The following is a 27,511-nucleotide window of genomic DNA, read 5'->3' on the forward strand; positions in this document are numbered from 1 at the left end:
TGCAGCTCTATTTCGGGCAGTACATTTTCATCCAGAAATCTTACCCTCCTAAATTAAAAAAGATCCATCTCAGGCTCTTCCGCCAATAATCTTTTTGTAATCATCTATCTCTGATCTCACTCCAAGTCTATCCTTATTTATGATTAAGAACGCTGGTCCTTTTATCAGTGGCAAGTAAATCAATTAGAATCAAATCACCCATCAATCAGTTGAACATCCACCCGCCACCAAAGCACGTGATCAGAAAGGAAACTGACGTAATGGGGTGGTTACACACAGGTTCGCTTCAATTGGCGACCTGCTACACACGAAAGGTTTAGTTCGCACAGTCGGTGTTGGCGGAAGAGCGTGAGGTTGTTTGCAGCGTGGTGTGCATCGCAAAAAGCAATTCTGACGAGATGTCCGGACGTGGGAAAGGAGGCAAAGGTCTAGGAAAAGGAGGAGCAAAGCGGCACCGTAAAGTCTTGCGGGACAATATCCAGGGAATTACCAAGCCAGCTATTCGCCGACTGGCTCGTCGCGGGGGAGTAAAGAGAATCTCCGGTTTGATCTACGAGGAGACCCGGGGCGTCCTCAAAGTGTTCCTGGAGAACGTGATCCGCGACGCCGTCACCTACACCGAGCACGCCAAGCGGAAAACAGTCACCGCCATGGATGTGGTGTACGCGTTGAAGCGGCAGGGCCGTACTCTCTATGGCTTCGGCGGTTAGAGGGCGACTCTGCCTGACACTCCTCATGGAGGCGGACTTTGCTATTTCAGTTTCGTTTATCCAAGTAGAGTTTCGTTTCGTTTGCTTTGCGCGCCCCAGCAGCTCCGAGTCCGTCTCCGAGTGTTGTGGTCTTTGTGATGTGCAGCGGCCCGAGGGGATTCGGTCGCTCAGCTATCCCTCATTTGCATATCGGCTTTCATAAAACCCCCTGCGTCCTGTCCAGGTCGCCTCTCTGCGTTTGCGGTCGGCGGGCTCTGGGAAACATCTGCATCGGACCGGAGGTATTCGTCTCCTCCTGGAACAAAACGTGAACTCGGCGGGCCAGGCCGCAGAAGCATGGTCATCGTTTTGGGTCGAGACCCGGTTTCAGGACCTGAGCGGCTGATATCTCGCCGCGGTTTGGACTTTCCATCATGGAGCAGGTTACCTTGCTTTGATCGAGACATGTTCCTGCGTTTCCTGGCTCAATCCGAACTGTGTTCATCTAGGTTCGTGCAGCACCACCGCAGACTGGTTTGAAGTGACTGCTTTCGCTATTGTTCCTTTTGAATTCATGCGACTTCGTTTCCTGAGAGAAAGGAAAAACATTTTTGTGTGATGGTCGCGGATGTTTTCTGATATGTAGTTTATGAAAGCAAACTAGGGCTAGCTTTTAATGATCATTTATCTTGTCTGTGCGTTTTGGGGGCTTTATTTTTTATTGTTGCATTAAAGCTTGTGTTTTCGTGTTTCTTGGTCTCGAAGTCTGTTGCTTTCATAGTTGTTACTAGGCTATATCGCATAATTTCTCGTGTACTGGACTTTTTTTTTCGGATTCGACATGCATGGGGGGGAGAACTCCATTGACGGAAAATAATTGAAATCAAAATTAAATGTTTTTAATCTTAGAAAGCAATGTTGGGAGCGCTGAGTATCTGAAATTGTCTACAGAGCTTGAGTTTTTCCAAATACTTACTGAGGGGGAGGTGGTGATTGAGATTGGCTCATAAACGTTTTTCTAATGGGTGTTGGGTTTTCACTGAAACCTCAGTGCCACTTCACTTGCCTACTGAAGTTCCCAGAGCTAATACCTTAACCTCCAAAGGGATTATCAATGGTGTTAAATAATCTTTTGTTTGTGGAAGTCCATGTTTAAAAATTAATTCCAAGGATTAATCCAGGGATAATCCCTAAGTGTACGTTCAGCGTTTAGTTTTAATGACGCTCTCACCTTTTTCCTGTTGGTTATTGGCAGAGGAACTTGATGTACAATTAATGAAACAGTTCAGCACAGTACAGGCTAACGATATGCCGTCCTTTAATCTACTCGATCAATCTAACCCTTCTCTTCTTCCCCGCCCCCCCCACATAGCTTTCAGTTTTCCCTGTGCCCAAGTGTCCCTCCCACGGGTCAAGTGTGTTACGGAGTATTCTGCACTTGGATAAGTGCAGTTCCAACAATTCTCCATCCCATACCTGGTATAGTTATGCCATCAACTATCCAAACTTCCTTTTCACCACTAGTAGTTTTGGTGTTTACCATCTACAAAATGCACCGCAGTTACTCACTTCAGATACTCTGGTAGTGTTCCATAAACTCATGAACCTGTGCTACTATGAAAGTGCTGGTGTATTATAAATTCTAGTCATGCAGTACCTGGAAAATGTATTACTCATTCTTACATCATTATTAGATGAAATCCTGCAACTCCTTGTGAAGAAAGCTGACCTTCTCAAGGGCAATGTGGGTAATAAATCTTAGAAGCCCAAATGTTGATATGCTGCAGTCTCACTTGCCTTGGGTGTTCTTTAATCTTGCTCTGTTCAGCTGCTAAGATGTCCACCACTGCTGTTCAGTTCATCGTGGCAGGGTTTTGTTCTGTTTGTAATGGAGTCAAAAACCAGGGGGTATAGATTAAAGTAATGGTAGGAGAGGTAAGGGAACGAAAATCACCTGGAGAAATTTGTGGTGAGCTACTACCTTGAACCTTTAAAACACACACAAAATGCAGGAGGAACTTAGCAGGCCAGGCAGCTTCTATGGGAGGACAATTGACATTTCAGCCTGATGATTTCCAGCATCTGCAGATTTTTTTTCTTGTGATTTGAACCTTTGCACTTTGCTGAAGGTACACTTCTTGTGCTGTTGGGTGGGGAATTCCAGGAATTAGCCCCAACAATGAAAGATTACCAATCTATTTCTGGTTGCAATGGTATGCAACTTGAGGAACATGCATGTCGTGTTCCAGTAGAAGAGTGAGTTTGTTGTGCTGTTAGTGAACCCCGGGCAAGTAACCACAGCACTTTTCAGCTGGGATATACATTGCAGCCAGTAGGTATTTGTAGAAGTTAATGTGTTGGTTGATGGGATGGGTTCTGAACTGGCTCTGACTTTTGGGGACTATACAGTTCATGTTCTGTGCATTATATTTACCACATACGTGCATGATTTTGTTCTGTTCTTGCACATTGGATGTTTCAGTCTCTGTGGTGTGGTTATGCTCATGGATCCTATTGTTTCTTTTTGTGGCTGCCTGCAAGATGATGAATCTCATAGTTGTATATGGTATAGTACATCGATAATGTACTTTAACTGTCTTTGCTCCTGCTGGGCAATGAGCAGTTAGGAGCCATAGAATCAGAAATACAGAAACAGACCCTTCAGCCCAACTGATCCTTACTGACCAAGATGCCCATCCAGGCTGGTCCCAGTTGCACAACCTTCTAAACCTTTCCAATCCATGTACCTTAACTCTGTATGGTATTTTATTGGTATTGATTTCACATCCAGTGAAGCTTGTCTTACTGTTCATGCAGGTAAGATCATTACACAGTGCATTGAATTAGAATAAGGGAAAACAAGTTGTTATTGAAACTGTCTTAACCACTTCCTGTGGCAGCTGATCCTACATGGATGTCACCTGTGTAAGATAAAGTAGCCCCTTAAGATCCTTTTAAAATAAATAAATAATCATTTCCTCCTTACCTTAAACCTATGTCCTATGGGCTTGAACCCTGCGTAAAAGATAGTCTATTCACCTTATCAATGTCTCAAGATTTTTTTGTACAGCTCTATAAGATCACCTCCCAATCTCTATGCTCTATGGAATAAAGTCCTAGCTTGTCCAACGTCTCCCTATAACTTGATCCTTCCAGTCCTGGCAACATCTTTGCACTCTTTCCAGTGCAATCACACCATGACCTCCCAGCTTTCACACATGATGCTTCGACTAGGAAGCCAGTGTGCCAAAAGCCATTTTCCCCAACGTGACTACCTATGGCTCCATTATTGTTTTTAGTGAACCATGCACTTATCTGGGGTGTCTAGGGAGGGGTAGCACCTGTGGTGTTGGGGCCAGCCATGCCCTTTTTTTAGGACAGCCCGTCCACCTTTGGTCCCCACCTGGCGCTCAGCTCTCACCTGTGGCTCCAGGTAGCTGTAACACACGCAGCGGCCACACCCCGGTAAACCGTCTCGGCAGATGGGCCAAACCAGGTGAGGGTAGCCGACAGGTCTTCCTGCCTCAGTGAGGTAGGGCATCTGTCCCAGCGTGTGAAGTCTGGCTCTGGCATATTGAGCGGAGGAGACCGATTAATGGTCTAACAGTCAAGTGGGTAGGCCCAGCAGGCGTTGTGGAGCGCTAAGAGCACGACAAGACACTTAGACATCCTGGTCGTCCACTGCAGTTGGAGAGGTCTCCAGCTGTGACAGTTGTCCGTGCCACTGGATCAAGGTCTCTTCTGCCAAGAGAGTGGGATCGCCCCTGTACAATGGCTGTTCCACTTAAAACTCCATCATGCACAGGTTTGAGTCTTCAAATCTGGAGGACTACCACCACCTTCAATCCCAGAACTGGTACAACCACACTAGTCTAGTATTCTGATCCATATAAACAGGATGCTTTCACTGCTCACAACAAACAATACATCTCAATGACCCCTGCAACAATGTATCAGATGCCATACTAAGGTGAGGCTGTATTATGATGAAACAAATTTCTCTACATAATGTGCTGTGGGAGCTAACTTTGGCAAACTTTTAATGATCAGGGAACATGATCACTGAAGGCTGAGGTTTCATGGCTCTAGAATTAAGATTTAATGTGGACATTTACAACTTACGTCTTTCTGCTTTTTTAAAAAAGCTTGGCATAGCTTCTGTTAAACACATCATGATGTTTTTCCTAAAGTGTCACACTTGAATTAGTATCTGCAAAATATTAATAGCGGTAAGCATAGCTGAATATGATTCCATCTTTCCTCATTTTTCACAAATGATTTGGAGTAGGAATTCTGGATAGAACTGCTCTTTAGCTGGTCTAAAGAGGCAGCTATCACAGAGCATGATTCACATTGAGCTCTGCATTAGATTTTTTTTAATGACTTGGAAAACTGTTACTAAGTTCCCATGGGGTAAAATGTTTAAATGGAAGCACCTATTCTTGATCAACTTCTCTATTACTTCCTTCAGAAACCTTTGATTCAATTTTTGAGATCTACAGGGTTGTGATAATTCATTTGTGAAAATATTAGAATGAGACAAGATGAAGGTCATAAACACGAGATTGGGTAGATGCTGGAGGAGCTCAGCATGTCAGGCAGTATCTATGAAAATGAATGAATAGTTGTTGCAGGCCAAGATCATCCTCCAGGACTGGAAAAGAAGGGGAAAATGCCAAAATAAAAAGCTAGGGGAAGGAGGACTAGCTCGACAGGTGAAGCCAGGTAGGTGGAAAATGTAAAGGGCTGAAGAAAAAAAATCTTGTAGAGGAGAGTGGACCATAGGAAGGAGGGACACCAGGAGGTGGTGATGGGCAGGTGAGAAGTTAGAGTAGGGAATAGAAGAGGGTAGGGAAAATAAAAGGAGAAATTGATGTTCATACCATAAGGTGAAGGCTACCTGGACAGAATCCGGTCTTGCTCCTCCACCATGAGTAGCCTCATCATGGCAAAACAGGCAGCCATAGACCAACACGGAATTTTTTTGTGGAATTAAAATGGTTGGCCACTGGGAAATTCCACTTTTAGCGGATGGGGCAGAGGTGCTCAAAAAAGCAGTTGCCCAATTTATACTGGGTCTCACCAATGTAGAGGAGTTCACAGTGGGAGCACCAGACACAATAGATGACCAACACATTTGCAGGTGAAGGGTTACCTCACCTGGAAGGACTATGGAGGTAAGGGAGGAAGTGAATGGACTTAGGAATCATGGAGGGAGTGATCCCTGGGAAAGCAGAGAGAAGGGTGAGGTAAAGATGGGTCATGGCTTTAAGGTAAGGGGTGGGAAGTTCAAGGGGGATATTAGAGGAAGGTTTTTTACTCAGAGTGGTTGGTGTGTGGAATGCACTGCCTGAGTCAGTGGTGGAGGCAGATACACTAAAGTTTAAGAGTCTACTAGACAGGTATATGGAGGAATTTAAGGTGGGGGCTTATAAGGGAGGCAGGGTTTGAGGGTCGGCACAACATTGTGGGCCGAGGGCCTGTACTGTGCTGTACTATTCTATGTTAAGTTGTGGAGAATGATGTGCTGGATGTGGAGGCTCATGGAGTGGTAGGTGAGGACAAAATGAACTCTATCCCTGTTAAGGCGGCAGGAAGACGGGCAGGGTGTGGCTGTTACCTGCATCTCCTCCTGGAAATGGAGGAGGTGCGGCTGGGAGCAGCATCAATGCTGGAGGAACAGAAGTTCTGTTCTTTGAAGAAGGAGGACAGCAAATGGAAGAAGATAAAGTTGCTTTTATTAAAAATACAGACTCTGGATAACAAAAGGATTTTTGGTGGCATGCAAAAAGGCTGGAACATGTGCCTCTAAATGCTAAACAATTTAAAATGGTATATAGCTATATTATTCAATTCTAAAAGATTAATGTCACAAACCTCAAAAAAAAAACTCTTCAGGAGATCTCCTGTTCAACTTATCCAAAACACATTTATTGTAAATACTGCAGTCAGTGTTTAACACTCTGAATGGCAATTCTTTGTAAACAAGAAATTCCTGACATTAGCCTTTTTTACATACAGTAAATGCCAAGTTATATTACACTAAATAGTTGAGTGACAAAGACAAACATATGCTAAAATTAAGATGATTTTTTTCCCCAGCTTATTCACAGCTCTTTTATAAACAGGTGGCATCCAGTATCAGTTTTTCACATCAGGTTAACTGAAAATTACACTACTGAAGTAGGCAGATGGTAGAGGATGCATTAAGAATTTCAGAACCAAAACTTGAGTGAAAGCATGAAATGGAGTATGCCTGGTAGGTGCATATTCATGCTGAATGCCTCAGTGGAAATAATTGTAATCCCTTTGCACTGTATTAAAAGATCCTTTACAACTTAAGGTGCATAAACAAAGACATCCAAGGTAAAATCTGTTATCTTTATACAGTGATTATTAAATTGCAGGGAACAACATTAAGGATTAAGGACATTTCAAAATCAAATCGTTTGGAAAAACACCAACAATTATAAGTTAAGAATTCAAACAATCTGAACACTTTGCCTTCAATTAAAGTCTAGATTTTAGGAGCTTAGTTCTCAAAACCACTCACATCATCGTGTGTAGGCTGTATAAAAGTTCAACTGAACACCCATCTATCTGGATCAATATTGTGCCAAGCCCCAGACGTTCCATGCCAGAAACAGGATTACCATTAAGTTAATCAGCCAAAAGGAAATCTTAAACTCATTTTGTTTCAGTCTCTTTAAATTTGGAAGGCAACATCATCTCGTTAATCAGCTTTCTAGTGCATCGAGGACTTTCATGATCTGCTGTTTTATGGCTTTGGTGGCGTCTCCTGCATTTGGTATTAAATACCTGTGGGGAACAAAAGTGAAATATTTTTGCATTTGACAGACAACCTGTCTATTACAATTTGGTGATAGCATCATCAATGACAGCTTGAAAATCAGGTTAATGACCAAATTTGTTTTTCTACCAACTACACTAAATGCTGATGCATACAGGTGTCCCCCACTTTTCGAACGTTCGCTTTATGAAACCTCACTGTTATGAAAGACCTACATTAGTACCGTTTTCACTTTCAGGTGTTTTCACTGTTACGAAAAAAAAATCAGCGCACGTAAAAAGGCAGCACACACCCCGAGCAGCCGCTCTCCCCCAGATTCGGAACTGTATTCTCCCCAGCATCGCTTTAACATGTGCCCGTGAGCAGCCATTTGCAAGATGAGTTCTATGGTATCGGAAAAGCCTAAAAGAGCTCGTAAGGGTGTTACACTTAGTGTAAAACTAGACATAATTAAGCATTTCGATTGTGGTGAACGAAGTAAGAACAAAGTGAGCTTGGCTTGTGGAAGCTGACGAACATGATGTTGAAGAGGTTTTGGCATCCTATGACCAAGAATTGACAGATGAAGAGCTGATGCAATTGGAAGAAAAAAGGATAACAATCGAAACCAAATGAGTAATGATAAAGTACGACTTTAATTTTGAAAGGGTACGTCGGTTTAGGGGATATTTGCAGGATGGTTTGAGTCCTTACAAAGAACTGTGTGATAGAAAAATGCGCGAGGCTCAGCGGTCAAGCAAGCCTTCCACAGCAGCCACAGCAGACAACGAACCTCGACATTGAGGCGGGTAGACATAGAAGATGACCTCCCTGCCCTAATGGAAACAGACAATGATGAGATGACACCCCAGTGTCCCACCACCCCAACCCCCGGGCCACGGACAGATACCGATTCGCGGAGAATGCAGCGGTAGCCGGGAAGCACACAGCACATCTTTAAGAAAAAAGCCGAAATAAACACGCTAATCAATTAGGTGCTGCCGACACATAATTATCAGCCCAGATCAGAGACGACGCAATCAGAAATTGGCACTGATCTGAGCCAACAGTTACGTGCCGGGTGGCACCTAATTAATTAGCATGTTTGTTTCGGCTTTTTTCTTAAAGATGTGTTACATAGAAACATAGAAAATAGGTGCAGGAGTAGGCCATTCGACCCTTCGAGCCTGCACCGCCATTTATTATGATCATGGCTGATCATCCAACTCAGAACCCCACCCCAGCCTTCCCTCCATACCCCCTGATCCCCGTAGCCACAAGGGCCATATCTAACTCCCTCTTAAATATGGCCAATGAACTGGCCTCAACTGCTTCCTGTGGCAGAGAATTCCACAGATTCACCACTCTCTGAGTGAAGAAGTTTTTCCTAATCTCGGTCCTAAAAGGCTTCCCCTTTATCCTCAAACTGTGACCCCTTGTTCTGGACTTCCCCAACATCGGGAACAATCTTCCTGCATCTAGCCTGTCCAATCCCTTTAGGATTTTATACATTTCAATCAGATCCCCCATCAATCTTCTAAATTCCAACGAGTACAAGCCCAGTTCATCCAGTCTTTCTACATATGAAAGTCCTGCCATCCCAGGAATCAATCTGGTGAACCTTCTTTGTACTCCCTCTGGCAAGGATGTCTTTCCTCAGATTAGGGGACCAAAACTGCACACAATACTCCAGGTGTGGTCTCACCAAGGCCTTGTACAACTGCAGTAGTACCTCCCTGCTCCTGTACTCAAATCCTCTCGCTATAAATGCCAGCATACCATTCGCCTTTTTCACCGCCTGCTGTACCTGCATGCCCACTTTCAATGACTGGTGTATAATGACACCCAGGTCTCGTTGCACCTCCCCTTTTCCTAATCGGCCACCATTCAGATAATAATCTGTTTTCCTATTTTTGCCACCAAAGTTGATAACTTCACATTTATCCACATTAAATTGCATCTGCCATGAATTTGCCCACTCACCCAACCTATCCAAGTCACCCTGCATCCTCTTAGCATCCTCCTCACAGCTAACACTGCCACCCAGCTTCGTGTCATCCACAAACTTGGAGATGCTGCATTTAATTCCCTCATCCAAGTCATTAATGTATATTGTAAACAACTGGGGTCCCAGCACTGAGCCTTGCAGTACCCCACTAGTCACCGCCTGCCATTCTGAAAAGGTCCCGTTTATTCCCACTCTTTGCTTCCTGTCTGCTAACCAATTCTCCATCCACATCAATACCTTACCCCCAATACCATGTGCTTTAAGTTTGCACACTAATCTCCTGTGTGGGACCTTGTCAAAAGCCTTTTGAAAATCCAAATATACCACATCCACTGGTTCTCCCCTATCCACTCTACTAGTTACATCCTCAAAAGATTCAATGAGATTCGTCAGACGTGACTTTCCCTTCACAAATCCATGCTGACTTTGTCCGATGATTTCACCACTTTCCAAATGTGCTGTTATCATATCTTTGATAACTGACTCCAGCAGTTTCCCCACCACCGACGTTAGGCTAACCGGTCTATAATTCCCCGGTTTCTCTCTCCCTCCTTTTTTAAAAAGTGGGGTTACATTAGCCACCCTCCAATCCTCAGGAACTAGTCCAGAATCTAATGAGTTTTGAAAAATTATCACTAATGCATCCACTATTTCTTGGGCTACTTCCTTAAGCACTCTAGGATGCAGACCATCTGGCCCTGGGGATTTATCTGCCTTCAATCCCTTCAATTTACCTAACACCACTTCCCTACTAACAAGTATTTCGCTCAGTTCCTCCATCTCACTGGACCCTCTGTCCCCTACTATTTCTGGAAGATTATTTATGTCCTCCTTAGTGAAGACAGAACCAAAGTAGTTATTCAATTGGTCTGCCATGTCCTTGCTCCCCATAATCAATTCACCTGTTTCTGTCTGTAGGGGACCTACATTTGTCTTTACTAGTCTTTTCCTTTTTACATACCTATAAAAGCTTTTACAGTCAGTTTTTATGTTCCCTGCCAGTTTTCTCTCATAATCTTTTTTCCCCTTCCTAATTAAGCCCTTTGTCCTCCTCTGCTGAACTCTGAATTTCTCCCAGTCCTCAGGTGAGCCACTTTCTCTGGCTAATTTGTATGCTGCTTCTTTGGAATTGATACTATCCCTAATTTCTCTTGTCAGCCACGGGTGCACTACCTTCCTTGATTTATTCTTTTGCCAAACTGGGATGAACAATTGTTGTAGTTCATCCATGCAACCTTTAAATGCTTGCCATTGCATATCCACCGTCAATCCTTTAAGTGTCATTTGCCAGTCTATCTTAGCTAAATCACGTCTCATACCTCCAAAGTTACCCCTCTTTAAGTTCAGAACCTTTGTTTCTGAATTAACTATGTCACTCTCCATCTTAATGAAGAATTCCACCATATTATGGTCACTCTTACCCAAAGGGCCTCTCACGACAAGATTGCTAATTAACCCTTCCTCATTGCTCAAAACCCAGTCCAGAATAGCCTGCTCTCTAGTTGGTTCCCCGACATGTTGGTTCAAAAAACCGTCCCGCATACATTCCAAGAAATCCTCTTCCTCAGCACCTTTACCAATTTGGTTCACCCAATCTACATGTAGATTGAAGTCACCCATTATAACTGCTGTTCCTTTATTGCACACATTTCTAATTTCCTGTTTAATACCATCTCCAACCTCACTACTACTGTTAGGTGGCCTGTACACAACTCCCACCAGCGTCTTCTGCCCCTTAGTGTTATGCAGCTCTACCCATATCGATTCCACATCTTCCCGGCTTATGTCCTTCCTTTCTATTGCGTTAGTCTCTTCTTTAACCAGCAACGCCACCCCACCTCCCCTTCCTTCATGTCTATCCCTCCTGAATATTGAATATCCCTGAACGTTGAGCTCCCATCCTTGGTCACCCTGGAGCCATGTCTCTGTGATCCCAACTATATCATAATCATTAATAACAATCTGCACTTTCAATTCATCCACCTTATTACGAATGCTCCTTGCATTGACACACAAAGCCTTCAGGCGCTCTTTTACAACTCTCTTAGCCCTTATACAATTGTGTTGTGTGCCTCCCGGCTACCGCTGCACCCCTGCATGCTTCGCGGCAATGTATCGCTTGGTGGCCTGGAGGGTGGGGGCCACTGCACCACCCAAACTCCGACTCAGCCTAACACACCATCATCAGTGTGCTTGGCGTTGTCTTCCTAATTCCAGTAAGTGATATTACACTGTACATACATTATTTCTACTTTATATAGGCTGTGTATTTTTACGTGTTATCTGGTATGATTTAGCAGCTTCATAGCTTAAAGGTTACTGGACAGCGCTTGTGCCGTGTTTCTACCAACAGCGCTTGCATGAGATTTTCGCTACCGAGAACTGTGCAGCAATGATTGTGGAAAAGTATTTCTACTTTATATAGGCTGTGTATTTATCATATCGTTCCTGCTTTTACTATGTGTTATTTGGCATGATTTGGCAGGTTATTTTTGGGTCTGTGAACGCTTACAAAATTTTCCCATATAAACAAATGGTAATTACTTCTTCGCTTTATGACATTTCTGCTTACGAACCGTTTCATAGGAACGCTCTACCTTCGGAAGACGGGGGAAACCTGTACATATTAAAACCAGCACACAATCTTTCACTACATTGGCACGATGAGATGACACAACCAAAAAGGTGTAAAATGGCCATTTTTAATGGACATTCAGTCATAAAACACATTTACGTTACATCAAATTATATATCAGCCAAGCTTGAAGATGTTATTGTTTAAACCATGCTCACAGAGGGTAGTACTTGGGCGCTTGTAAGTGTTCAGTAGCTTAAGACTATAAAGGTTTTGAAGAAGCTTCTTTCCACCACATTAAAGCTGCAGTGGGATAAGAGAGTTTCAGAACCACCTCTTACTAATTTTATTGAAAAAATAGCACAATATTTCTAACTGACTGTAAAAGCTTTTATAGATATGTGAAAAGAAAAAGATTGGTTAAGACAAACGTAGGTCCCCTACAGACAGAAACAGGTGAATTGATTATGGGGAGGAAGGACATGGCAGACCAATTGAATAATTACTTTGGTTCTGTCTTCACTAAGGAGGACATAAATAATCTTCCGGAAATAGTAGGGGACAGGGGGTCCAGTGAGATGGAGGAACTGAGGGAAATACATGTTAGTAGGGAAGTGCTGTTAGGTAAATTGAAGGGATTAAAGGCAGATAAATCCCCAGGGCCAGATGGTCTGCATCCCAGAGTGCTTAAGGAAGTAGCCCAAGAAATAGTGGATGCATTAGTGATAATTTTTCAAAACTCTTTAGATTCTGGACTAGATCTTGAGGATTGGAGGGTGGCTAATGTAACCCCACTTTTTAAAAAAGGACGGAGAAAGAAACCGGGGAATTATAGACCGGTTAGCCTAACATTGGTGGTGGGGAAACTGCTAGTGTCAGTTATCAAAGATGTGATAACAGCACATTTGGAAAGCGGTGAAATCATCGGACAAAGTCAGCATGGATTTGTGAAAGGAAAATCATGTCTGACGAATCTCAGAATTTTTTTGAGGACGTAACTAGTAGAGTGGATAGGGGAGAACCAGTGGATGTGGTATATTTGGATTTTCAAAAGGCTTTTGACAAGGTCCCACACAGGAGATTAGTGTACAAACTTAAAGCACATGGTATTGGGGGTAAGGTATTGATGTGGATAGAGAGTTGATTGGCAGACAGGAAGCAAAGAGTGGGAATAAACGGGACCTTTTCAGAATGGCAGGCAGTGACTAGTGGGGTACCGCAAGGCTCAGTGCTGGGACCCCAGTTGTTTACAATATATATTAATGACTTGGATGAGGGAATTAAATGCAGCATCTCCAAGTCTGCAGATGACACGAAGCTGGGCGGCAGTGTTAGCTGTAAGGAGGATGCTAAGAGGATGCAGGGTGACTTGGATAGGTTAGGTGAGTGGGCAAATTCATGGCAGATGCAATTTAATGTGGATAAATGTGAAGTTATCCACTTTGGTGGCAAAAACAGGAAAACAGATTATTATCTGAATGGTGGCCGATTAGGAAAAGGGGAGGTGCAACGAGACCTGGGTGTCATTATACACCAGTCATTGAAAGTGGGCATGCAGGTACAGCAGGCGGTGAAAAAGGCGAATGGTATGCTGGCATTTGTAACAAGAGGATTCAAGTACAGGAGCAGGGAGGTACTACTGCAGTTGTACAAGGCCTTGGTGAGACCACACCTGGAGTATTGTGTGTAGTTTTGGTCCCCTAATCTGAGGAAAGACATCCTTGCCATGGAGGGAGTACAAAGAAGGTTCACCAGATTGATTCCTGGGATGGCAGGACTTTCATATGATAGACTGGATGAACTAGGGTTATACTCGTTGGAATTTAGAAGATTGAGGGGGGATCTGATTGAAACGTATAAAATCCTAAAAGGATTGAACAGGCTAGATGCAGGAAGATTGTTCCTGATGTTGGGGAAGTCCAGAACGAGGGGTCACAGTTTGAGGATAAAGGGGAAGCCTTTTAGGACCGAGATTAGGAAAAACTTCTTCACACAGAGAGTGGTGAATCTGTGGAATTCTCTGCCACAGGAAACAGTTGAGGCCAGTTCATTGGCTATATTTAAGAGGGAGTGAGATATGGCCCTTGTGGCTAAAGAGATCAGGGGGTATGGAGGGAAGGCTGGTGCAGGGTTCTGAGTTGGATGATCAGCCGTGATCATACTGAATGGCGGTGCAGGCTCGAAGGGCCGAATGGCCTACTCCTGCACCTATTTTCTATGTTTCTAATTATTGTAATCTGAGAGAACTTGAAAGATGAGAGGAAAGACACATTCACTTCTGGAAGCCAATTATGAAAAAATTCAATATTTTCTAAGATACATCTTAGAAAATCCATATACAATGCATCAGTTACAAGCTCGTAGGTAATTCGATATCCAGATGGGGTTGGCTGCAATACGGACTATAATGAACACAATCATGAAGCTACTGTTATAAATACTCAAGGTTTATCCAGCATATTTTAATAATACAGATGAAATAGAGACAAAGCAGAGTGTGCACGGGCTTTTTAAAAAATGTTACATGGACAGCAGAAGTATATCTACATCTATAACAAGTCTGATATGCTTTCTAAAACAAATCCACAAATCTAAATTATTCTTTCTCTAGGCAGGGTTGCAGCTGGTCACCAATTTCTATTGAACAATATTGTTAAAGAAAGTTAACTATTGTTAACAGTATGGAACCACCAGCCTCACCTAGCGTCATCCGACTCATGGCCTTATCATCTCTATATTTTGGAGGGACAGTGGAACTCAATGAACAACCAAATCTAGTCTGCCATCTGCATTCCACCTTCTTTAAGCCCAACCCCATTTGATGAGAGTTAGCTACCAGGTTTTGTTTGGCTACCTTCTTCCACCACTCTTTTGCCACGCTCCAGTGACATTGAAGCAGCAGCTTCTTCACTGGTGCCCTCTGGAATCTTACTCATTAACAACTCCAGGATCACTTCAGATACTATCAAAATCCCAACCACCTGGAGCACTGATGATCCCATCACTTTCTTTAGCACTGATAAGCGCATCTACATACTATTGATATACTTTGCATTTTATAGGGAATTGTCAGTTTGAAAAAAATTAAAATTGCATAATTTCAACAGAATGGACTGGCTAATTAACAGAATATTGAACGAATTTATATTCTTGTCATTCTCAGAATGCACAAGCAAAAATGAAATTTGATTTAGTGACCAAGTTAAAGGTTCTGCAGTGTTCCTGCACTTCACAAAAATGCCTTGATTATTACAATGCAACTCAACCTCTAGCTTGCTGTAAACAACGGTACAAGAGATCTTTATTGAGCTGAAAAGATAGAATGAAGAGGCTCATGCTATAGTTTTTAAATGTTGTGCAACTTAGTCTGGTTGTCTAATATCTTGATATATTTGTGGTTCTGCAATTTTTATTTTCTGTGAGAAAGTTTGCCATGTCCACTTCATTGATCTATTTTTCTAAGTTACATCTGCAGAATTCAAAAGACATTAAAATTCTTCAAGGAAGGAAAACGAGTTGCAAAAAGACACACACACGCTTCACCAAATTTTGGTTCACTTGCAACAAGTATCCAATCAACTGCATGTTCAAACTCAAAATGAATTTATAATCTTACCTTTCTACAGCCAAAATCTCTACTGGTGAGACATTACTGTTTCCAAACTTAAATGTGATCAGTTCTGGGTGCTTTTTCTTGGATGTAATTTTCACCATAGAAGTTAAGGCCTGCCGTGATTGGATGTAAGCAAATCCTTTCCGAGATAGAATTTCTCGCAAACAGTACATGTGCGATGCTGTCACCATTAAGTGACTAAAAGATCAAAGAAAAAGAATCAGTTGCAATATTATTCATTATCAACTTGCTTTAATTCCAATTAAAATATGATGGAAGGATTTGAAGGGGAAAAAATGTTTAGATTGGTGGTCAATTCTGCATCAGGTTACTGACTAAAATAGTTGCATAAAGTTTAGAAAGATTACGTATAAGCGATCTCAAACTAAATGAGATCACATGCAAGATCACTGGGATGTTACTGATGTACTATATTGCAGATTTACATTAATGACATCCTTGAAGATCTCCCCAAGACCAGGACCTGCAGTGTTGCATATAACATTCAGAGTTGAACTAGGAGGAGGAGAGAAACTGCTGAACCAAGACCATTGAAATTTTTTCCACAGCTTCTTTTTTTCTTGTTTGAAAGAATATCCACAAATATTGCAATTAAGAATTTTCTAAATGCTCTATTGTGAATTGTTAATTTGAGGCTGTTGTCAAAAGGGAACCAGCCTTCTACTAGGGTAGATACATTAAACCCTTCAGATAAGAGGCATAGATAGAGTGGACAGTCAGCTTATTTTTCCTAGGGAAGCAACGGCTAATACAAGAGGGCATAAATTTACGGTGATTGGAGTAAAGTACATGGGGGATGTCAGAGGTAATTGTTGTCATTTTTAAAATTAAATACAGAGAATGGTAAGTGAATAGAATGCACTGCCGGGGCGGTGGTAGAGGCAGGTTTATTAGAGACATTTACGAAACTTCTAGATAGACACATGGATGAAAGAAAAATAGAGGGCTATTTGTGAGGCAAGGGCTAGACTGATCTTGGAGAAGGTTAAAAGATTGGTATAAAGGGCCTGTACTGTACATTCTAGAAACTAGAGCAAAATTTATATGTTTAAACATCTAAAATCGCTAAAAATATACAAACTAACAGATATTGTTCATTACACACCTTGGAAACATATGTCCCGTCTCTTTCACCTCATTACATGGAAAGTGGTATTTAATCTCAGGCTTGTTCAACCATGTCTGAATATTTACTATCTCCTTCCGATCATCATCAGACATGGAAGAACTATCAATTTCATCTATTAAATAAATAAAGACAAAGATCTAAATGAAAGTATTCCATTAAAAGAACCAAAAACAAAGCACAAATAAACATTATAGTCCCTCCAAGAGTTGTCTGTTGATTCATGATTTATTACAGGTCCCTTATATGCATTTTCATACATATATTTGAAGGGTTTGCTTTCAAGAATACATAAACGTTTAACAGTAGTGGAGTTTATTGTGATACCAGCAACTGAATCTTGTATCTCTCAAACAACCAACACTTTCAGTTTGGAAGAATTATAACTGAATTTCAAAATGCATGTTTTAAGAACACCTATGTACAATATCTACGAAAGCAAGCCACATTAACAGTGCCAGCTTTTAAGGAGTTCATCTCTGACATAGTTGAAATATTGTCCTGAGCAAAATTCCCAATCTCAGTCACATCAGTAAGACTAGAATTGCTCCTGGGTCCTGCATCTTGCCAATCACAACAGATGCAAAGGCCCAAAGAATTGGTATTTTGCATTGAAACAGTAAGCTACTTGTCAGTAAGTACAAATTCTCTGTGCCTCACGGATCATTATAACAAGGGGTGATTCTTGTAACAGTACAAAAGAAATGCACTAAAGAGGACTGGAGATACCTGTAATAGATTTAACTACCTGTATCATATTCTTCTTCATCTCCAATACTGAAGACAGGCTTTACCCCACGATAGGGCTTTCCTACCCTGTCACTGCTGCTTACGTGCCTGTAAAGGGGAATAGCAGTTAGTAACTAAAATTTCCAAAAAAAAAAAGCCAATTGGTATGCCACATGTTAGCTACAGTAAGCTTTCTTAAACACAAAGACAATTATGAAGGCTTTAAGCAAAATTACAGAATGAGTCTTGACAGTTACACAGATAGAATATTAATTGAACAGAGAGCAAGGTAAATTAACATTCATAAATTTTATCAAGTAACGTTTCACATTGGAAGACGCTTGATGGCGCAAGTTCAAGATTTTTGGCTTGCTTTGTATTTTTGGTAAAATCCAAATATTTTATGAGTGGTGAAAAGTCAACTCCAGCCTCTGCCAAAAGCAATGAAATGTCAGGCAAGCTGAGTAGACAATAGCATTGAAGATCTCTCAAAGACAAAAAGCAGGATGTAAAAGGCGCCATATTTAATTAATAGTTTAAACATTTTTTGGTGGGTGAATTGACAATCAGAACCCTTGAAATTATAGTGGATGGCAATATATCAAAAATTTTTAAATACAAATGATTAAAAAAATGAATAAAACTGTGCACATATAGTTATTTTCAATGGCCAGAAAGAATATTGTAGTTAAGGCTCCACATTTCATCAAGTCACCATCACAATTAAATAATGCTTAAAAAATCTGAATTTGTTACAGTAAGAAAATATTATGTGCCTTTAGGGCTTGTAGGAAGATTCCTCTTGATCAGGTTGAAAAACAGTGTATCCATGGAGGGAGAATGAAATCACCAATAACTGAGTTTTTGTGTTTAGCTGTGCATGAGTGCACCTAAACAATTGCTGTCAGTTTCACAATTTAATTACAATAAATGTTGACAGCTCTGTCTTAATCACAACCTCAAAACCATAGCTGACAAATCAGCAGTTAAACTTGTGGAGCTGGAGGCAGAGATTGGGACAGTGGTTGTGCTGGGGAAAGGCAAAAATTGTGAAATAAGACAACCACACACATTACCAGGAAAGCTATTTCTTCCACAATTGAAAACTGTGAGCAGCAACCTTTGAATTAAATTTTATGCAGTATGTGCATATTCACTCTTGTAACAAACAACAAGATCAGGAAAGCACATGTGGTTAGTGAGACACATGTGAAAGGAAATACCATGCAAACCTACCATTAATGAAAAAGCTATGATACCTCTCCCCACAATAACAAAAGACTTTAACCTTTTAGTAAGACTTTGTGCAGTCTCTAATACAAGCATTCATACTTTACAGTTCCATTTTCATGGGAAATAAAGAAACAAAATTTCTTGATAGATTAAGACAACTGTCAACCCAGAGGATAACCAAACCAAGGATAAACTGAGGTTACAGTACAGAATCAAAAGTACATTGAATAAACAAATGTAACATCCTGGTTCACAATTTTACTGCTATGCTGTAGGTATTTCATTTTAGCAGTTCTGTAAGAGCAGTCTGTTCTGCTTTCAGCCTGTTTGGTTTGCTGGTAAAGATGAGGGATGCTTAGGAATATGTGTCATCCAATTAGGATGGTGGAACTGGGAGAAGGTTCCAGAGAACACTAGGGGAGAGGTTTTGTGAGGGGCACGAAGCTTGGTCTTGGTCTTTGCTTGGGAGGAGATGAAGAGAGAAGACGCTGGAGAGAACCAGTCGTAGGATTCCATCCGGTGGGGAAAATGCAATTCGATGGAGCCCAGACGGGGATGTTTGCCAAGGTAAATATGATATCTGGAAGATTTGAGCTCCAACCTGTGCACATTGGAGTGATTAATTATAATGGGCCCTTTGTTTGTTTTTTTTTCTTTCTTTTCTTTACTAACCGTTTGGCTAAGTTATTGTTCACAAATATACTTCTTTATAAATGGTGTGCAGTGTGCGATCTGTTATTTTTATGCTGACTGGCTATTGCAGGGCAGCAAACCACACAACGTTCACAGAAACCGGGGCTTGGGTGGGCGATACATTCCAATCTTACGGATTTGGCGGACCAAAGTCATATACAACTTAGGTGTACAAAGCCGGAGAAAGGTGGGTTTATCGCCCAGAATCCAGTGGCCACTAGTGAGGGGCTAACCAGTATTTTCACATTTCCAGAGATGCCCAGACAAGGGGGGGGGGGGCTGCACGAGTATTAATATGAAGTGTAAAGCCAAATTTCAATCTCTTCAACATAGCTAATTACATGTCGAAGGATGTTTTAAAGCACTTTGCAGAACTATAATTTCAAAACTGTATGTGTGCACAGGGACAAAGGAGAGAACTTGAACACATGAACAGATTAGGCCTATTCTGCATACAATAAAAATCATAGCCGGTCTGACTGTAATACTTACAGTGCATTCCAGGCTAACCCCAGAAACCTTTCAGCACCTACCTCTGTCCACGTAGGAACAGCCCAAAGGAATTCCTTATTCCTTTGAATAAGAAATATTCAAAGACACTGCTTCCATTATCCTTTGAGGAAAATTGTGCCACAGAATCACAATGCTCAAGATAAAAAGTTGCACTACATCTCTGCCTGAAATAAGTAACCTAAAAGCAGCTTCAGTTGAATCATCTAAATTCCAATGGACACTAGCCTGGCCCATACAACCCTTCCACACAAAATATCCTGCGCAGTCCTAGTGTTAGTCTAGTAAACATTTTTCAGGCCATAAGACTAGAAAACATAGGAGCAGAATTAGGCCATCTGGTCCATTAAGTCTGCTCTGCCATTTTCCTCTCAGCCCCAGTCTCCCGCTTTCTTCCCATTTCCTTCATGCCTTGACCAATCAAGAATCTATCAACCTCTGCCCCCAGAGTCATCAAATGCTCTTCAGCACATCCTTCCTAAGATAACGGGTCCAAAACTGCTCACAATACTCCAAGTGAGGCATCACCATGCTTTATAAAGTCTCAACATTACATCCTTGCTTTTATATTCTAGTCCTCTTGAAACAAATGCTAACATTGCATTTGTCTTCCTCACCACAGACTCAACCTGTAAACTAATCTTTAGGGAATCCTGCACAAGGACTCTCAAGTGTCTTTGCACTTCAGATTTTTGTATTTTCTCTCCATTTAGAAAACAGTCAGCTCTTTCATTTCTTCTACCAATGTGCATGATCATACACTTCCTGACACTGCATTCCATTTGCCACTTCTTTAACCATTCTCCTAGTCTAAGTCCTTCTGTAGCCTCTTTACTTCCACAAAACTACCTGCCCCTCTACTCATCTTCAATATCACATTCAAACTGCGCAACAAAGCCATCAATTCCATCATCTAAGACATTGACATATAATGTAAAAAGAATTGGTCCCAATACAGACCCCCGTGGAACACCACTAACCACTGGCGGCCAACCAGACAAGGCTCCCTTTATTCCCATGCTTTGCCTCCTGCCAGTCAGCCACTGCTTTATCCATCCCAGTATCTTCCTTGTAATACAATGGGCTCTTAGCTTGTTAAGCAGCCTCATGTGTGGCACCTTGCCAAAGGCTTTCTGAAAATCCAAACACACAACATCAACTGATTCTCCTTTGTCTATGCTGCTTGTACTTCTTCAAAGAATTCCAACAGATTCGTCAGGCAAGATTTTCCCTTCAGGAGACCATGTTGACTAAGGCCTATTTTATCATGTGCCTCCAAGTACCCCAAAACCACTTCCTTAACAATCGACTCCTACATCTTCCAAACCACTGAGGTCAGACTAACTGGTCTATAACTTCCTTTCTTCTGCCTTTTTCCCTTCTGGAAGAGTGGAGTGACATTTGCAATTTTCCAGTCTTCCAGAACCATTCCAGAATCGAGCGATTCTTGAAAGATCATTACTAATGCCTCCATTATCTCTTCAGCCACCTCTTTCTGAACCCTAGGGTGTACACCATCTGGCCCAGGTGACTTATCTACCTTCAGACCTTTCAGTTTCCTAATGTAAGGGGGTTTCGTCTCTTATGTTACTGCGTAGGCTAATGAAAATGGCTTCTTTGTAATGTTATACTTGGGAATCCTTCTTTGTTATGTTAAACGCTGAGAAAGTTTTTGTGCTAGCAGCTTGTTTTGGGTTAGGCGGTGATAAGATGATGTTAAGAACTAATTAGGATAGTTGTTATGATTTTGGTGTATCTGGAAGATTTGTATGCGCGGGGTTTTGGAGGCAGAAAGTGGGAGAGAGAGACAGAGGATGGACCAGGTGCTGTGATGTCCGCTAACAGGGTCGGACCCCGAAGAGAGGGGATGGAGACGGACCCATGTGGAGCGTCTGGTCGACCACCGTTGTTGGTCCCAGGCGGCCGGTCGAGGTGGTCCAAGGGGTCACAGGGTGAAGAAGAAGGGTCCTGAGCTCCAACTGTTTGTGCACGAGGGAATTGAACTTTGATAAGTGTGGCGCCTTTTATATTTTCTCTCTTAATTATATAGTTCCAGTAATATCTATAAACTGTAAATCATTTAATCGTATCTACTGTATTGTCTGTTATTTGGGCGGGGTGGGGTACATCACACAGCATCCACACAAACTAATTACCCAGTTTGCCGGGGCTGAGGGCTGTTTCCGTAGACAACAGCAAGCCGAGCGACCCTAGTGACCCTGAGGCTGACCAGGGGGGCTACACTAAGAACCTTCTCTAGAAATGGTAACTTCACACACTTCATGCCCCCTGACACCTGGAACTTCTACCATACTGCTGGTGTCTTCCACTGTGAAGACTGATGCAAAATATTTAATTGGATTATCCGCTATTTCCTTGTCCTCCATTACTACCTTCTTGAATTACTTCCAAAGCAGTAACTGCCTTTCTTAGAAAAGGAATCCAATACAATACACAGAACTTCAGGTGCAATCCTGCCAGTTCCATACATAGTTGATGTATAACCTTATTAGTTGTACAATTACTTGCTATGCCTACATGTAGCGTTTTGCAAATAATGCACATGGAAACTTTATATTTGCTCTATAATCCCCCACCATAATTTTTCTTGATAATTTAGAAAATATTACTTCTTGCATTATATTCTGTTTGTCAGATCTTTATCCACTTATGCCCCATTTTAAGTCAAGATGGCATTAAATGGGGACTCCTTTGATTGCATCTTCAGAAACAACTATTTCGATCTTTGATATCTTTTTCCTTTTTGAGGTTCTTTTGAAGACCCTGACCTGTTGTTAGACTCTGACTTCGGTTCTTTGCGGGACTGGGACCCGCTCTCAGGGCCTCACAACTGGCCGCTTTTTGATATCCCAAGGACGTGGCCTGGAAGACTAGTGCAGCTTCAGGGTGCTGGATTTTTGTGGCCCTGGAGATGGGCTGATTCAAGGCCAATGCCCCTGACTGAGGCATCGAGGGAGAACACAGAACATCGGGAGAGGTGGATTAGCTGCCCTGGACAGTATGTCCAGAGACCTGAGCCCTGCGGCTGACTCTCTGTGCGGAGGTTAGAAAAGGCAACGCAACAGACTATTAACATCATAAATCAGCCAGGTGTTTGTTATGTTTCCCCTCTCGCTATGAAATGGGACGCCATTTTTTTCCTTATTAGGGAGGGAGACAGCCTGTGGTATGTCAAATTACTAGATGAATGAGTAGTCTTTGGGATACTGTAATTTTGTCTTCACTGGTGCATTGCCACATGTTTGAGTACTGGAGGGGGAGAGGGGATCGTTGCTTTGCTGCTGCTTGTGCGTGGGTGGGAGGGAGCTGGGATGTTTGGGTTTTAACATTTAATTGTCATTCATTCTTTGGGGCACTCCTCTGTTTTCGTGGGTGTTTGCGAAAGAAAGAAATTTCAGGATGTATACTGTATACATTTAACTAACATTGAATGTACCTACCGAATATAACCTGTTGATGTCTTCTATGTAATTTACCTTGTGACTTTCTATCATCAGAAAATTTAGCCTCCATTTATGCCACTAATACCGATTTCTGTGAAATAGTACTCATTATATCTTGCTACCAGAAAAGAAACTTATTTATATCTACCATTTCCTGTAAGGCACTCTTCCATTCACACTAATGTGCTATCTCATATACCTTGAGTCTGAAGATGGACAATCTAAAGTTTTGTGGAAACAATGAGCTTTCTGTATCTGTTCCTCAACTACGTGTATCACTAGCCAGGCCAGAATTTACACCTAAAGCCTATTCATAATGTCCCTGAACTGAGTGGTTTGATTGCTCAGTTCAGAGGATGGCCAAAAGACAACCAAATCCTATTGGTTTAGTGTCATATTGAGGCTAGATCTTATTAGGGTGTCAATTAGCATGTATAATCAATTATCTGGCATTACTTTTCTCCATACAGTAGTGTAAACTGCAGAAACTGAAAGAAATAACTCAGCATACATTTATTGTTAAACATTAATAATTTGAGTTGTGGTTACACAATTGGCAATTATATTAAAAAAAAACACACAAAGCACAGAATTGGCAAAACAAATAGCGGAACTTAATAATGGAAGAATGAACACTGCAGTAGAGACCCCCAGGATGCCAGACAAGGTGAAACATAACTTAAAATGTTATTTGTACATTTTAATTTATTAGCATGGTTACCTTGAGGAAAAGCAACAGCAGCTCTGTCTTTTGACAAGTAGAAATTCAAACACGTTTGTTGCTTGAGGCGCAGGAGAATGCAGTAAAGCAATAATGAAGGTGAAATACAAAGAGCTTGCGCAACATGCTGAAGTACACAGATCAGAAGTTGGCAAGCTATTCTGAACACCATCTTACCAAGCTAGGTTCACCTTTTCTGGCCAAGGAAGTTGGAAAGTCTTTCTATTTCAATTCATCATAGAAAGAAAAACAATACATTTCAAAAGCTCAAAATAATTAAAAATGAAAGCCAACAATAACAAAAAATTATTAAAATGATATAATTCTCATTCAAAAGATGAAATAATTCACAGTTTGCACCATTTGGATCTATATGTACAGAATATATGCATGAATAATACAGAATGCACAAGCAAACAGGTTCCTAGATTGGAAATAGAAGCTCTGTTAAATTGAAAAATTTATCTAAATGGAAATTTCATGCAAAATGGAAGATTTCTCCAAACAGTGGGAAGAACTATTTAAATTAGCACACAAGCTACCTCTCAGTCCATACAGTAATATTTTACATGAAAACCCAAATTGTCCTCCATTACCTTTCAACTGGTACAGATGTATTCTCAATAAAACTGATCACTTTCTCCTTTACATTTACTGATTTAGACTTCAGGGCAAAGGTCATTTTGTTGACTAATGACTTCACTCCCCTTCCATCGCCTGAACCATTCGGGGAGTCACCCTGCAAAAGTATTCAGTGAAATACAATTAAAACACAGCACTTTATGTTTTGCTTGCATTACAAGTTGTTAGCAAGTTCAGGCTGTATGAGAAATCTGGATTGAGGTTTTATGTAGAAATAAAAATTTTTTTGAAAAAAAACATGTGGCTACTGATCATTCACTTGATGATTCAGCATTGAACTAGATGATTAGCAAGTTACTCAGACAATGCCACACTGATGTTCAAAAACAAAGTGCTCAATTACTGCTGTATTTATTTTGGAAAACTGTAATTTACAGTAAGGTGACATTCTGTAACTGAAATTAAGCCTCAGTATTCAATCCGAACTACACTTGAGCATTTGAATATGCATAGTTGAAAATAAAATTAAGTTGAGAAAAAGAGCTTAAGGACAGATACAAGTTTAACAGACTATTTTCGGTAGGACATTGCCACACAGCATCATTTTATTTCCCCAATAATATCAGCAATTCAATTCAAATAAAATCTCAGTCAAACAACAGGAATTCTGCAGATGCTGGAAATTCAAGCAACACACATCAAAGTTGCTGGTGAACGCAGCAGGCCAGGCAGCATCTCTAGGAGGAGGTGCAGTCGACGTTTCAGGCCGAGACCCTTCGTCAGGACTAACTGAAGGAAGAGTGAGTAAGGGATTTGAAAGTTGGAGGGGGAGGGGGAGATCCAAAATGATAGGAGAAGACAGGAGGGGGAGGGATGGAGCCAAGAGCTGGACAGGTGATAGGCAAAAGGGGATACAAGAGGATCATGGGACAGGAGGTCCGGGAAGAAAGACAAGGGTGGGGGGGGGGGAAACCCAGAGGATGGGCAAGGGGTATATTCAGAGGGACAGAGGAAGAAAGAGAGTGAGAGAAAGAATGTGTGCATAAAAATGAGTAACAGATGGGGTACGAGGGGGAGGTGGGGCCTTAGCGGAAGTTAGAGAAGTTGATGTTCATGCCATCAGGTTGGAGGCTACCCAGACGGAATATAAAGTGTTGTTCCTCCAACCTGAGTGTGGCTTCATCTTTACAGTAGAGGAGGCTGTGGATAGACATGTCAGAATGGGAATGGGATGTGGAATTAAAATGTGTGGCCACTGGGAGATCCTGCTTTCTCTGGCAGACAGAGCGTAGATGTTCAGCAAAGCGGTCTCCCAGTCTGCGTCGGGTCTCGCCAATATATAAAAGGCCACATCGGGAGCACCGGACGCAGTATATCACCCCAGTCGTCTCACAGGCGAAGTGTTGCCTCACCTGGAAGGACTGTTTGGGGCCCTGAATGGTGGTAAGGGAGGAAGTGTAAGGGCATGTGTAACACTTGTTCCGCTTACATGGATAAGTGCCAGGAGGGAGATCAGTGGGGAGGGATGGGGGGGACGAATGGACAAGGGAGTTGTGTAGGGAGCGATCCCTGCGGAATGCAGGGGGGGGGGGGGAGGGAAAGATGTGCTTAGTGGTGGGATCCCGTTGGAGGTGGCGGAAGTTACGGAGAATAATATGTTGGACCCGGAGGCTGGTGGGGTGGTAGGTGAGGACCAGGGGAACCCTATTCCTAGTGGGGTGGCGGAAGGATGGAGTGAGAGCAGATGTATGTGAAATGGGGGAGATGCGTTTAACAGCAGAGTTGATAGTGGAGGAAGGGAAGCCCCTTTCTTTAAAAAAGGAAGACATCTCCCTCGATTTTAATTCCACATCCCATTCTGACATGTCTATCCACGGCCTCCTCTACTGTAAAGATGAAGCCACACTCAGGTTGGAGGAACAACACCTTATATTCCGTCTGGGTAGCCTCCAACCTGATGGCATGAACATCGACTTCTCTAACTTCTGCTAAGGCCCCACCTCCCCCTCGTACCCCATCTGTTACTCATTTTTATGCACACATTCTTTCTCTCACTCTCCTTTTTCTCCTTCTGTCCCTCTGAATATACCTCTTGCCCATCCTCTGGGTGTTCCCCCCGCCTTGTCTTTCTTCCCGGACCTCCTGTCCCATGATCCTCTTGTATCCCCTTTTGCCTATCACCTGTCCAGCTCTTGGCTCTATCCCTCCCTCTCCTGTCTTCTCCTATCATTTTGGATCTCCCCCTCCAACTTTCAAATCCCTTACTCACTCTTCCTTCAGTTAGTCCTGACGAAGGGTCTTGGCCTGAAACGTCGACTGCACCTCTTCCTACAGATGCTGCTTGGCCTGCTGCGTTCACCAGCAACTTTGATGTGTGTTGCTTAAAATCTCAGTCATTTTGTTTCCAGGCACCAATTAAAGCTCCTCCAAAGTTCATCACAAGATGTGAAGGTGCAGACCTCTTACATGTATTTATTTTGGACCTGAAAAATATGTTGCAAGTTCAGGAAATTAGCAGAGGTTGTTTTGAATATGTGTCCTAGTTTTAGAGGAAGTGCATGCTTTGACTCTTACCCCTGTTTTATTAGGGTCAATTAATGAAAAATATCAGTCCCCTTTTTTAAGCAAGTGAAGAAATCAGAAAATTTTGGTGTGGATGAACTGGGTAGGTACATGTTGCACACTGGTCTCACACCAATCCAGATTGAATAGAGACGCTGTACAGAAAAGAGTTAAGACTGAAAGATGCAGTATATG

The 27,511-nt window shown here is 42.0% G+C and overlaps 2 protein-coding genes across 3 annotated transcripts in view; one reads left to right on the top strand and one right to left on the bottom strand.

Annotated features, from left to right (window-relative positions):
- Nucleotides 1-271: 271 nt before the first annotated feature.
- On the top strand, nt 272-1,440 carry LOC140199750 (histone H4). Its single transcript, XM_072262230.1, has one exon. The coding sequence runs from the start codon at nt 399-401 to the stop codon at nt 708-710; it is 312 nt and encodes a 103-aa protein (XP_072118331.1). The 5' UTR covers nt 272-398; the 3' UTR covers nt 711-1,440.
- A 4,970-nt stretch (nt 1,441-6,410) lies between these two features.
- The window catches only part of tbc1d23 (TBC1 domain family, member 23), a 109,615-nt gene continuing 88,514 nt past the window's right edge, over nt 6,411-27,511 (bottom strand). The window contains exons 14-19 of one of the 2 annotated variants that reach the window (XM_072260131.1): nt 24,769-24,911; nt 24,350-24,394; nt 17,571-17,659; nt 16,802-16,937; nt 15,679-15,873; nt 6,411-7,508 (exon numbers count right to left, since the gene is read on the bottom strand). In XM_072260131.1, coding sequence (XP_072116232.1) covers nt 7,427-7,508; nt 15,679-15,873; nt 16,802-16,937; nt 17,571-17,659; nt 24,350-24,394; nt 24,769-24,911 — 690 coding nt within the window. In that variant the 3' untranslated portion in view covers nt 6,411-7,426. The remainder of the gene's footprint in view (nt 7,509-15,678; nt 15,874-16,801; nt 16,938-17,570; nt 17,660-24,349; nt 24,395-24,768; nt 24,912-27,511) is intronic. The other variant, XM_072260132.1, reaches the window with a different exon arrangement.

Source organism: Mobula birostris, chromosome 6 (assembly GCF_030028105.1).
Source record: "Mobula birostris isolate sMobBir1 chromosome 6, sMobBir1.hap1, whole genome shotgun sequence".
Lineage (NCBI taxonomy): Eukaryota > Metazoa > Chordata > Chondrichthyes > Myliobatiformes > Myliobatidae > Mobula > Mobula birostris.

What these genes read in the sequence shown, in the direction of transcription:
- LOC140199750 (XM_072262230.1), top strand. Translation starts at nt 399, where the DNA reads ATGTCCGGACGTGGGAAAGGAGGCAAAGGTCTAGGAAAAGGAGGAGCA.